Raw genomic sequence first — 13,799 nt, forward strand, 5'->3', positions numbered from 1 at the left:
GCCTCCGAATTCTCACAGCTTGTAAATTAGAGCTCTTCATGAGGAAGGCAGAACATGATAATAAAAGTGCCCTCAAAATGATAGTTGTCAGTTTTTCAAGCAATTTTACGCACAGTAGATAAATGCTTTACAGCATATATATATGTAAAATATCCTAATGAAAACAAGAATAATTTATAATAACTTAACAGTTATGTGAAACTTCATAAATCAGCCAACATTAGTTAGAACTGTTCACCTTACTGGACCGGACCTTTGTACTGGTTTTACACCATAAAATGCTTGCATACTAACAGTGTGTGCATGCGTATGCATTTGCGTGCACTTTCAAATGAAAGTGTTAGTAGAACCTTTCCCCGCAGGGTTTCAGAGGAGCTAAGCACTGTAATATCACTCATCCCTGCTGACAAGGTCACTGTTTCTATATGTTGTACGGATACTTTAAGAGGGGCTTAGGCAGAAACCCAAATGTCTCCAAGGAAAGAGGATGGTGAATGAACTCACTGACTCTCCAGGACCCTCTCCCCATTTTGCTACCTCAGAGATAGTCTTAGTGGAAACTGACCAAATTCTGGGGGGGAGGGGGGACCTACCCTTGGCTGAAATTCACTGTCCTACCTTCCAGAAGATGACGCCATTCACACCCTAGACCAAGGATAAGGATCGGGCATGAGGAAAGGCTCCTGTATAAGATATCCCTACAGTCAGCCTGATAGGCAGATGTGTTTTATTCAGAATTTATGTGTACTCACAAGAACCCATTCCTTTCATGATGAAGATGTTAGTTTTCATGTATTACATACTGAAAAGTCAAGAATGAAAATATGGCTGGGCATAGTGGGGCATGCCTTTAGTCCCAGCACTCGGGAGGCAGAGGTAGGAGGATCATGGTGAATTTATAAAAATAGGTTTTAGGGGGCTAGAGAGATGGCTTAGCAGTTAAGGCACTTGCCTGCAAAGCCTTAGGACCCAGGTTTGATTCCTAGTACCCACATATACCAGATGCACAAGGTGACACGTGTCTGGAGTTCATTTGCACTGGCTAGAGGCTCTGGCACACCCATATTCATTCATTCATTCATTCATTCATTCCCTCCCTCCCCCCCCCCAACTTTCTTTTTTAAGGCAAAGAAACCTTTTATTTTTGAAAGCGAGAGACGGAGAATGAGGCAGAGAGAGAGAGAGAATGGGCGCACCAGGGCCTTTCAGCTGTTGTGAATGAACTCCAGACACGTGCAACCACTTGTGTGCATGTGCAACATTGTACAATTGCATCACTTTTGCATCTGGCTCTACATGGGACCTGGAGATTCAAACAAATGTTCTTAGGCTTCGCAGGCAAGCACCTTAACCACTAAGCAATCTCTCCCGCCCTCTCTCTCAAGTAAATAAAAATACATTTTTCTACCCTTTAGATAGGAATGCATAATAAATGGAAATTATGAAGGGGTGATAGTATCAGAAAATAATTCTAAAGCTCTAAATAACCCAGTCATTTACCAGGATGGTTATGTGAAATGCAAAGGAAGATCTTTAAACTGTGTGACTACATCTGTTACTGTAATCCTTGTGTTGTGATGGCAACACTTAGCCAAAGTTTCAGCTGAGCACATAATTTATTTTTAGCTTTTACATAACAGCAAATCATTCATTAGTTTTCACATGTTGAAGGAAGTAGTCTGAAATCTTTAGTGGTTAATGCTATTAGGCAGTTCACACCAGCAAACTATTCTAACTGAACAATAGTTCCCAGTAAATGACAAATCCTTACATTTTTATTGGAATTAAATTTTAGCTAGTGTATATTTTCTTTGCTTGGGGGAGAATGGTTAGTTTGGTAGTCTGTTAATGGAATGGCTTTCTCATTTGTAGGGCTAGACTTGCCAAATCCTAAACAGGACGAGGGTGTCCCTGGCGGCCAAGGAAAGGAAGCTCTGGCTCACCTGGACCTGTCTGCGTCTACAATGCCCTCAACGGTTCCTTCGCAGCTGCTGCCTTCTGCAGCGACAGCTGGGGTGACCAGCACCACTGCTGTTGCCTCTGCTGCTTCCTTGACTTCCGCGGGAGCCACGTCTGCCTCTTCTGTTCACGTTCCCGTCTCAGTTCTCGGTGCAGGATCCACAGCTTCTGCTGCCCCAGAAGAAATGGTTAGTTCTTCTTATGGAAGCACTGTGTTATTTACTTACTTATTTACTTACTTATATATGAGAGAGAATGGGCACGCCAGGGCCTCCAGCACTAAAAAATAAATTCCAGACACATGTGCCACCTTGTACATCTGGCTTACATGGGTACTGGGGAATCAAACCTGGGTCCTTAGGCCTCACAAGCAAGAGCCTTCACCACTAAGCCATCTCTCTAGCCCAGTGATGGTGTTTTTTGGTTTGGGTTTTGGTTTTTGCAAGAGTTTTTGTTTTGGGGGAGTTGGTTTTATTTGTTTTATTTACTTGTTTATTTCCAAGGTATAGGGGGAGAAAGAGAGAGAATAAGAAGCTCTGGCATCAGAGCTTCTAGCCTCTGTCAATGAACTCCAAATGCATGCACCACTTTGTGCATCCTGCTTTATGTGGGTACTGGGGAATTGAACCCAGGTCATTAGGTTTTGCAGGCAAGCACCTTAAGTACTGAGCCATCTCTCCAGCCCTGGTCTTTGTTTTTATTCATTCATTTATGCTCACATTCATTTTTCTGTATGTGGATCTAAGGTTCAAACCAGGCTAGTGCTCCACCACTGAGCTGTACCCTCAGCCTTATAAAGGAATTATGGAGTAAAATGACTGTGAGGTATTTAGACCAACTCACAGAAAATATCAAGACACAAAGTGACTATTAAATATTAATTTGGGGCTGGAGAGATGGTTTAGTGGTTAAGTGCTTGTTTGTGAAGCCTAAGGACCCTGGTTCGAGGCTCAATTCCCCAGGACCCATGATAGCCAGATGCACAAGGGGGTGCACGTGTCTGGAGTTCGTTTGCAGTGGCTGGAAGCCCTGGCATGCCCATTCTCTCTGTCTACCTGCCTATTTCTATATATTTGTCTCAAATAAATAAAAAATAAAACATTAAAATATATATATATATATATTAATTTGTAGCAGGCATGTTGGCACACACCTTTAGTCCCAAAAGGCTGAGGTAGGAGGATTGCTGTGAGTTCAATGCAAGCCTGGGGCTTCAAAGTGAGTTCCAGGTCAGCTTGGGCTAGAGTGATAACCCTGCCTTCAAAAAATAGATATTAATTTTTAATGAAAAATAATACCCCTCCCCAGCGCCAGAGAAAAAGCACAAAGCACTGGGAAAACAGAACAACAACAGCAAAAACCACTACAAGTGACTTAATGGTAGTTGGAAAGCTGCAAAACAGACCATAAATTAGTCTGGAAAATATCAATATGGACTCCTGAATATATGATTTAGAAATGCTACAAAATATATGCAAATGGATAAATGCAGAATAACCTTTCAACTATACTATGAATAATAATCTTTGTTCTTCTTATTTTTAAATACATGGGCTGGGGAGATGGCTCAGCAGCTAAAAGAGTTTGCTTACAAAGCTTGCCAACCTGGGTTTGATACCCCAGTACCTACATAAAGCCAGACGCACAAAGCAGCACGTGCAGATGGAGTCTGTCTGCAAAGGCAAGGCCTTTGCACACCCATCCTCTCTCTCTCTAGATCTGTGTTCCCCCCGCTCATAAATAAATAAAAGTTAATAAATTTTAAAAAACTAAAAAAAGAAAAATAATACCCCAAAAGTGCTATGACAGCAGTAATAATTAAAATAAACCACTTTGTATTTTACAGATTTTAAAAACTAAGGAAAACAAACTTGAGCATCGGTGACAGGCTTTTTCTTACAGAGATTGAAGTACATTAGTGGCTCTATATTTTCAGTGGGTCAGTAGGCTATTATATTTGCTGTTCTATGAAGGAAGTGTGCAGAGGAGAGTTTGGGGATACAGTGCTTTGATATAAATGAAATTAACCAAGCATTGACGGGATCGCCATGGCACTGGCTCCCTGCTACTGAACTTGGATTCTACAAACCACATTCCCCAGGATGGAGCAGAGGAGGGAAAAGCTGTAGCCAAACTTGTCAGAGCCTTCCTTATCTAGTGTGGCTCTCAGAGACATGTTGGGTCTTACAAAGCTCCTGAGGTCACTGTCTCCTCCTTCTCCCCTGCTCTTAACCGCTCACATAGGACACCTTCCATCTGTCCTTTTTGTGTGTATGTGTTGTTTGTGAGACAAGGTCTCACTGCTGCCTCAGCTTCCTCGTGCTGGACCACTGGCATTAGTCCTGGCACACAGCGTGCTCTTGGGTCTTAAAGCCACCCAGCCAGGCCATCTCCAGGTGTCCCTGCTCTGGACAGCTCTCCATGGTGAGTGGAGAGAAATAGTCACCCAGGCAGCTGGTCATATTTTCTTTTCTGGCTTAGTTGAATTTCTAATTTTGAGAGCTACTATCTTTTGGATAAAAATGTTGAGATCTGCTATTTGCCATGTTGGCTCTTGCCTGAAGTTAAAAAAAGTACATAGCACATGGCTCTTCAGAAAAATTGGAATGTGTGGAGGAGTTTTGGCTTCAAAATAAGGCACTGAAATTCAATCCTGACATATGTTCAGCTGTGTTTATTTTCCATGATTATACATTTTGAGGTGTGATCCTGTATAAATGGTCTCATTAAATAAACACAGTGAGTTTATTTAAATTTCTGATTTGCCATTCACATTACACTTGCAGATAATATACACAGATGTAGGTTTCTCAGAATTTCCTTCATAAAATTAGGACTATACCAGCACATCTGCATTTATATATGGCCCCCAACACATGTGGAGTAAAATGAGTGATTTTCTCGCCACCCTTTTGATTTCTAACTTTCTGAAATCATTTTAACCACCTGAAATAACTTTGAAGCCTTTGAGGCATGAAAAGTGTAGTACTGTGTAGCTAGACAGCCCTTCCCCATCTGTTGTCCCCGCCTCTCATGCACTGCATTTACCCCTGCTAAACCGTATACACATCCCATCCCCGGAGAACAGTCTTAAGGGCCAGGGAGTAAGGACAATTGCAACTAAATCTTGCTGTAACTATAACAGTAAAATTTCCTTCCTTATGTAATTAAAGTATGGAGATTCACCTTAAATACATCTTCTTGTTTTAAAAAGAAGCATCTCTCTCTCTCAAATAAATAAATTTTTTTTTAAAGATGGGGGCTGGAGGGATGGCTTAGCAGTTAAGGCACTTGCCTGTAAAGCCAAAGGACCCAGGTCCTGTTCCCCAGGACCCATGTTAGCCAAATGCACAAGGGGTCACATGTATCTGGAGTTCACCTGTAGTGGCTGGAAGCCCTGGCATACCCATATTCTCTCTCTCCCTCTTTCTCTGTCAAATAAATAAATAAATATGAAATATTTAAAACTAAAAAGAAGAAAGCCAGGTGTAGTGGCTCACAGCCATAATCCCAGCACCCAGGAGGCTGAGATAGGAGGATTGCTGTGAGTTCAAAGTCAGCCTTAAGTACATATTAAATTCTGGGTAAGCCTGGACTAGAGTGAGACCATGCCTTAAAATAAACAAACAAACATAGGAATAAATTCATTAGTTGGCCAATTTAATGTGAAACTGATCATTGTTAGAAAAAAGAAATTTGTGAGCCTGGCGTGGTGGCACATGCCTTTAATCCCATGCAGTCGGGATAGTGAGGTAGGAGGATCACCGTGAGTTTGAGGCCACCCTGAGACTACATAGTGAATTCCAAGTCAGCCTGAGCTACAGTGAGACCCTACCTTGAAAAACCAAAAAAAGAAAGAAAGAAAGAAATTTGTGAGCTAAGCCTGATTATCTTTTTCTTCATATTCTTTACTTATGAGAGAGAGAATGAGAATGGACATGCCAGGGCCTCTCCCTACTACAAAAGAACTAACTCTAGAAACATGCTTCTGATTTTACATTGATACTGGGTAATTGGACCTTGGCTGGCAGGCATTGCATGCAAGTCCCTTTAATCACAAAGCCATCTCCCCAGCCCTTTTTCTTCATTTTATGTATTTTTTTAATAAATCTCCTTTATTTATCTGTTTATTTGAGAGCACAGACAGAGAAAGAGGCAGAGAGAGAGAGAGAGAGAGACAGAATGAGTACGCCAGGGCCTCCAGCCACTGCAAACGAACTCCAGACGTGTGCGCCCCCTTGTGCATCTGGCTAACGTGGGTCCTGGGGAATCGAGCCTCGAACCGGGGTCCTTAGGCTTCACAGGCAAGCACTTAACCACTAAGCCATCTCTCCAGCCCTTTTTCTTCATTTTAATCACTGATGTTTCATATGTGAGCAAAAACTCTTCAGTCTTTATTAGAATTTCTTGTCTTGTTTTGTGGTTCTGGGGATTGAACCACCTAGGGCCTGTCATGCTGCGGGAGGTCTGTCACTTGGGTATATTGCAATCCCTCTCTCACTTTTCTCTTTGAGACAAGGTCTCAGGAAGTGGCCCTGGAAGGACCTATGAATTTCTATTGGCATTGGTAGTAAAGGGTATGTGCAGAAAGCACAGAGAATTTGGCAACAAATAACTAGAGAAAAGAGGATGGCCATGCTAATGAAATGATATCGCCATCTGGAAAATCAGTTTCTGCCAAAACCCTCAGTACACTAAATAAATGTCAGAATATCATGGTGGAAAACATTTTTCAAGAAATAAGTTAGGCCAGGCTTGGTTAGTACACACTTGAAATTCTAGCACTCAGGAGGCTAAGCAGAAGGATCACAAGTTTGAGACCACCCTGTTTCACTTTCTCTCCAGAAATGTGTGCACGCATGCCACACCTTCCGAAAAGGTTAGGCAGTTACACAAGCAAGCGTTTTGCAGCTCACAATGTTGGGCGATAGATGGCGCTGTACTCTCCTTGTTCCTGTTGGAGTTGTTGAATTACTTGATTTTAAATTTGCTAAGATTCTTCTTTTTCCTCCTCATCAGAATGTAGAAATAATAGGTACATGAGGCAATTGGTACTGTTTTCTTTATTTTAAACTGAGGAAATTGAGGCCTAAAGAGAGTAACTCTTGTGGACAAAATTAGTTCCGGTTGGAGTTCAGGCTTTGGTGATCTAACTTCAGACCTCTTAAGTTCAACTCCCCAGAACCCATGTAAAAAGCTGGAGACCACACACGTCTGTAACCCCAGTCTGTCAGGGACAGACCTGAGAGTCACTGGAGCTCACTGACAGCAGTTTCAGGTTGAGGCAGAGACCCCCCCCCCCCAATCTCGTGGAAAGAAATAGTAAGAGGACACCTGACATTGTCCTCTGACCTCCCCATGCACTTACATGGCGCATGCGCATCTGCTCACACACTGCACCACACACACCCCCAAAAAGGAGAGAAAAGGCTATTCATGCTGACACTATTTGTTGATAAGGATTATCCCACTTTTACATTATTTTGACAAAAATAACTCAAAAGAAAAACATTTAGGGAAAATGTACTAAATATAATAGAAAACAATTGAGAAAAACTCTATGTAATAGTGATTTGCTTCAGGATCAGAGTTCATAAAACAGATAGTGATTAGCAGAAGCAGGGAATGGGTGTGAAAAGGGGAAGTAGCACCCTGAGACTCCATAGTGAGTTCCAGGTCAGCCTGGGCTAGAGAGAGACCCTATCTCGAAAACCAAAAAGAAAAAGAAAGGAACGGAAAGGGAAGGAAGGGGAGGGGAGGGGAGAAAGGGAAGAAAGAAAGAAAGAAAGAAAGAAAGAAAGAAGGAAGGAAGGAAGGAAGGAAGGAAGGAAGGAAGGAAGGAAGGAAGGAAGGAAGGAAGGAAGGAAGGAAGGAGAGAGAGAAAGAAAAGAAAAAAAGACTATAAATGGCATGAGAGTCATTGTATGGTGGAATAGACTGCAGTGATAACAAACCTATATAATATGAAATGACATGGATATATGCACTGGCATTATATTAGTTTCAGCTTTCTGGTTCTACTTGATGTGAAATTTTGGAAGATTTAATCCCTTCAGGGAACCCAGTGAGAAGTACACAGGACTTCTCAGTATAATCTTCCTTTGAATCTGTCTTTTCAGAATAAGGTTTTTAAGGGTTTTTTGTTGGTGGTGGTGTATTGAGGTAGTATCTTGCTCTCGCCCAGGAAGACTGGAATTCACTGTGTAGTTTCAGGGTGACCTCAAACTCATAGCAATCCTCTTACTCAGCCTCCCAGGTGCTGGGATTAAATGCACATGCTGCCACTATGTCTATAGAGTCATATGAAGCTTACCAAGGTCTAGGAATGTTTTGGCATATTAGTTTTTGTTTTCTTTTTAATCTCATTATTTTGCTTTACCTTTTACAGTGTTTTATTTTTAATTTACTTATTTTGATAGAGAATGGGTATGTCAGGGCCTACAACTGCTGCAGAGGAACTCCAGATGCATCGCCACCTTGTGCATTTGGCTTACATGGGTACTGGGGACTTGAATCTGGGTCCTTAGGCATTGCAGGCAAGCACCTTAACCACTAAGCTATCTCTCCTGCTCCCATATTTCATTTATTTGCAAGCAGAGAGGAAGAGAGAGAGAGAGAGAGTGAGTGTGTGTGTGTGTGTGTGTGTGCGCGCGCGCACGTGCATGTGCTTGCTGCTACAAACCAACCCCAGGCGCATGTGCCACTTTGTACATCTGGCTTTACATGGGAACTGGGAAATAGAACCTAGGCCATCAGGCTTCAAGCAAGTGCTTTAAACAATGAACCATCTCCCCATCCCACAATTTACTTTTTTAAATTTTTTTAAATTTTTTTGTTTATTTTTATTTATTTATTTGAGAGTGACAGACAGAGAAAGAGACAGAAAGAGAGAGAGAATGGGCACGCCAGGGCCTCCACCATTGCAAACAAACTCCAGGCACGTGCATCTGGCTAATGTAGGTCCTAGGGAATCAAGCCTTGAACCAGGGTCCTTGGGCTTCACAGGCAAATGCCTAACTGCTAAGCCATATCTCCAGCCCCCATGATTTACTTTTAAGTGCTGTGTGTTTTCATTGAATGTTATAGAACCAAAAGCAAGGTAAATTTGACAGTGGATTTTCTCCCAACTGGATGTTTGTTTTCTGTTTGTTTTTTAGTACGTACCAAGAGTTGTAACTTCAGCACAACAAAAACCTGGAAGAACAATTACAGCCCGGATTACAGGAAGATGTGATTTTGCTTCAAAAAATAGAATTAATAGCAGTTTAGCTATAATGGGAGTGTCTCCTCCCATGAGCTCAGTTGTTGTGGAAAAACATCATCCAGTCACAGTGGTGAGTCTACCTTTGAAGTATTGACAAAATATCTTTTTATTTAAAAAAAAAATCGCTTATTTATTTGCAAGTAGAGAGAGGGAGAATGAGAATGTGTATTCCAGAACATAGTACCACAGTGGCAAGCAGACTCCACTTTGTGCATCTGGCTTTATGTGGGTACTGGGGAATCCAACCCAGGCCTTCAGGCTTTACAAGCAAGTGCCTTTAACCTCTAAGCCATCTCTGCAGCCCCCAATGTCTTTTATCTGAGAACTTATAGGCTAACAAGCCCTTCACTGCTTTTTTTGGTTTTTGAGAAGATAATTTATGACGATTGGCACCTGTTTTGCCATTTGCCATTACAGTGAGGACATACCACACTTCTCAGACCTGCCATCCTTCTGTTCAGAGAGTGACTGCAGAAATGTATTTCTTTCAAATGGCATGAAAATGACCAAAGAAAAAAAGTGATCTAGTGTGTTGATTGCCAAAACAGTAACATATAGAAAGATTTCATACAAAACCTGTTGGTTTGTAAACCAACTATTTCATGCAGCACACACTTAATAAGAAAACTTCTTAGTTTTTACTTTTGCTCTTTTTTAAAAGAATTTTCATCCCAGTTTTGGAGGGGGAGGTTGTTTGGTTGGTTGGTTTTTGGTTTTTCAAGGTAGGGTCTCACTCTGGTCCAGGCTGACCTGGAATTAACTCTGTAGTCTCAGGGTGACCTTGAACTCACGGCAATCCTCCTACCTTTGCCTCCCGAGTGCTGGGATTAAAGGCGTGCACCACCACGCCCGGCTCCTCATCCCGTTTTTTAAATTAGTTATCAGTATTAAAAGAAATCAGGGGACTGGAGAAGTGGCTTAGCGGTTAAGGCATTTGCCTGTGAAGCCTAAAGACCCTGGTTCAATTCCCCAGGACCCATGTAGGCCAGCTGCACAAGGGGGGCCACATGCATCTGGGGTTTGTTTGCAATGGCTGGAGACCCTGGGACACCCATTCTGTCTTTTTCTCTGCCTCTTCCTCTCTCGCAAATAAATAAATATTTTAAAAGAAATCAGGTTGTAGTAAGTTAATGTTGTATGAATAAAAGTACATAGAATTTGAAGCAGAAAATAAGCAAAACAGTCACAGTTTTTAACCTCAACTTTGCTACTTTCTGCACTTGGATATATCAATTATGTAAAATACCTCCATTTTTTCCTATATAAAAGGAGATTGGGCCAGGTGTGGTGGTGCACGCCTTTAATCCCAGCACTGGGGAGGCAGAGGTAGGAGGATTGCTATGAGTTCAAGGCCACCCTGAGACTACATAGTTAATTCCAGGTCAGCCTTGACCAGAGTGAAACCCTACCTCGAAAAACCAAAAAAAAAAAAAAGGGAGATTGGTAAGAATACTTAGCTCCTATGGTTTCTGTCAAGACTCATATTAAATGAGCTAATACAAAAAATAGACTATAAAATCATTAGGAACTTGTAATTATTAGAAGTTACTAGGAAAGGAACACGAGATCTTCCTCCGTTGTTCCTTACAGCAGGATATGAATCAACAATAATTCAAAAAGAGCAGCTTCTGTGGGCTGAGGATATAGCTTACTGCAAAACCAAATCCTCAACATGAAAATTTTTCTGTGTACTTAGAATATCAAAGACTAGCAGACAAGGATAAGGAACACTTTTTAAATCCTTGTCCTGGATGCTACATGGTCCGTAGATGAGTCACTCAGTGAAACTGGATTAAATTGGCACACAGGTGCGGTGTGACCTCCAGGGGTAGGAGCAGAGGTAGAACCAAGTCTAGAGAAACATGGAGATGAAGGAAGACTTTTTTTTTTAAAGAATTAATTGTGTTTTATAACTTGGGTAGATCCTGAAAGTCCATAGATGACTTCTCTACAAACTTTTGAGTATGAGAGATTAGTTATCAAAACTGGGAAGAGGACTTGAGAGATGGCTTAGCAATTAAGGAGTTTGCCTGCAAAGCCAAAGGATCCCAGTTCAATTCTCCAGGACCCACATAAGCCAGATGCACAAGGGGACGCATGCATCTGGAGTTTGTTTGCAGTGGCTGGAGGCCCTGGCACACCCATTCTTTTTTCCCTCTTTCTGTCTATCAAATAAATAAAGAAAAAAAAATGGGAAGAAATGAGTTCATCTCTATTTTTCACCAACATGATGTATATAAACACAGAGCAGAAGACCGTCAAGTTGTGTGATGTGGCAAAAAGAACACGTATGTGTTTATTTTTGAGATAGATTTTGTGATAGAAAATCATATTTTACAGCAGAAACTAAAAACCAAGGAACTAATATCTTGAAACTCTTTCTTGAGTATTTTTCTTTCCTTCACTGCCTTGTGCAATACTTCTCCATTGTAGCTGGCTGTGATTCAGATAGCCATTACGGAGTAACCCTGCCATTCTTACTTAACTCTTCTTATGTGACAGTTGGAGAGAGAGAGAGGGAGAGAGGGAGGGAGAGTGAGATAGAGGGAGGGAGGGAGGGAGAGTGTTTTCAAGGTAGGGTCTCACTCTAGCCCAGGCTGACCTGAATTCTTTATGTAGTCTCAGGGTGGCCTTGAACTCATGGCAATCCCCCTACCTCTGCATCCCAAGTGCTGGGATTAAAGGTGTGCGCCACCATGCCTGTCCTGTCCTATTAGATTGTATTCCAGGAATGAAGATCTGGAGCTCCTGAAATTGGACTCCAGCCATGTAGCTCCTGAGCCCACCTGCCAGGTGCTTGCCTGCTCTGGGTGCTACTTCTGTTCTGCCTTGTTTCATAGATCAAACACCTGTGGTTACTTGAATCTTTATATAGTTCCTGTCGCCCATCCTCCTCAAGGGGAGAGTTTCTTCATAAGGTCATGTTTGCCATTTGTCAATTAAAATTTCATTTCTGCTGCCAGACTCCTATTTGTGATGGTTATCCAGATACTGATACACATAGAAAAATGCTTATAAGATACCTTTGGCCTGAGGAGATGGCTTAGTGGTTAAAGGCATTTGCTTGCAAAGCCTAATGGCCTGGTCTCAATTCCAGGAACCCATGTAAAGCCAGATACACTAAGTGGTACATGCACCTGCAATTCATTTGCAGTGGCAAGAGGCCCTGACATGCCCATTCTCTCTCTATGCTTGCAAATAAGTAAAAATATTTTTTAAAGATACTTAAAAAGACAGTTATTTAGGCTGGGCGTGGTGGCGTACCCAGCTTGTGGTCCAGATTGGTATGGTGACACATGCCTGTACTCCAAATACTTAGGAAACTGAGACAAATGGGCCACAAGGTCAAATCCAGCCTGGGTTACATACTGAGAGCCTGTCTCACAAAGGAGAGAGAAGGGAGAAAGAGAAGGGAAGACAGAGAGGGAGGTACAAAAGGAGAGATTGAGGTTGCACCCTAGCTTGTGAGACCTGTTCTTCTGTCACCATGAGAGGCTATCGGCTCCTAGATCAACCAGGTGAAATCAGAGCCTCTGCTTTTACCTTGGTTTGTGGCAAAGCTACTGGATCCTCAGGGGTCCCTCATGACCCAGGATTACACATACTAGCAGTCAGATTCAAAGCAGGTAGCTGGATTGAATGAGGAGGTGCGTGGCTTGGGGCAGACCCTCTTGTCCACACGACTCAGTGCCTTTCTGTACTTGGCCTCCGTAGCTCTTTTCCATATAGTCCTCTTCGGAGGAATGACTTCCCAGGCTCTGGTATTAAACACATGCTGAAGCAGACCAGTAGGTTCCTTTTGGAGAAGATCTTGAGATCACTGTGCTTATTGGAATGATTCCGCCCACTCACTGCTATTATCCCCTAGATGCTTAACAGATGTTTGTTGGGTTAAATTTCAGATAATGAAATGATACTTAATATGTAAAATCTTACAGGATTATTCAAGCAGATTTTTATCTTTTCAGCAAACCATTCCTCAAGCAGCTGCTGCCAAATATCCACGGACCATTCATCCTGAAAGTAGTACATCGGCTTCCAGATCTCTCGGAACCAGGTCTACCCACACCCAGTCTCTCACAAGCATTCAGTCCATCAAAGTGGTGGACTAGAGGGAGCACTTTCACACTGAGAGCTCCTCGTTCTTCTGGGGAAGACCTTACCGGGTTGGGAGTCTTTCGTTTTGAACGCTTCCGTCTTGTTAGAACATCATGGATTCATCATGTTCATATCTTCAAAATTATAAGAGACTTTCTAAGCTATGCCATCTTTTGTAACTATATGTAGAAATTATTTAATGTTACTTTTATTTAAACAATTAAGTAGAACTTTTTAATTAAAATTTTCCATTTTTTAATATATTCATCCTGTCACTGATTATATCACCAAAGTGTATAAATCTGGTTTTCTGTACATTATTTATAAAAAACTAAGAAAGTTTGAATGAGAGCTTTACTGATAACATTAACTAATAGAAGGTGTTTTGAAATTAAACAGATAAAGACCAAGCATCAGCATGATGTTTTTAATTACACAGCTTTTTGTAATTTCATTGGATTAGTCTTCATTTCTCTAT

The 13,799-nt window shown here is 41.7% G+C and overlaps 1 protein-coding gene across 2 annotated transcripts in view; it reads left to right on the forward strand.

Moving 5' to 3' along the window:
• Positions 1 to 13,683, forward strand: part of Poc5 (POC5 centriolar protein) — a 47,000-nt gene extending 33,317 nt beyond the window's left edge. Inside the window, exons 11-13 of one of the 2 annotated variants that reach the window (XM_045133830.1) lie at positions 1,873 to 2,147; positions 9,117 to 9,293; positions 13,192 to 13,683. In XM_045133830.1, coding sequence (XP_044989765.1) covers positions 1,873 to 2,147; positions 9,117 to 9,293; positions 13,192 to 13,335 — 596 coding nt within the window. In that variant the 3' untranslated portion in view covers positions 13,336 to 13,683. The remainder of the gene's footprint in view (positions 1 to 1,872; positions 2,148 to 9,116; positions 9,294 to 13,191) is intronic. The other variant, XM_045133831.1, reaches the window with a different exon arrangement.
• Positions 13,684 to 13,799: the final 116 nt, after the last annotated feature.

The sequence above is a fragment of the Jaculus jaculus genome, chromosome 14, assembly GCF_020740685.1.
Source record: "Jaculus jaculus isolate mJacJac1 chromosome 14, mJacJac1.mat.Y.cur, whole genome shotgun sequence".
NCBI classification, from domain to species: domain Eukaryota; kingdom Metazoa; phylum Chordata; class Mammalia; order Rodentia; family Dipodidae; genus Jaculus; species Jaculus jaculus.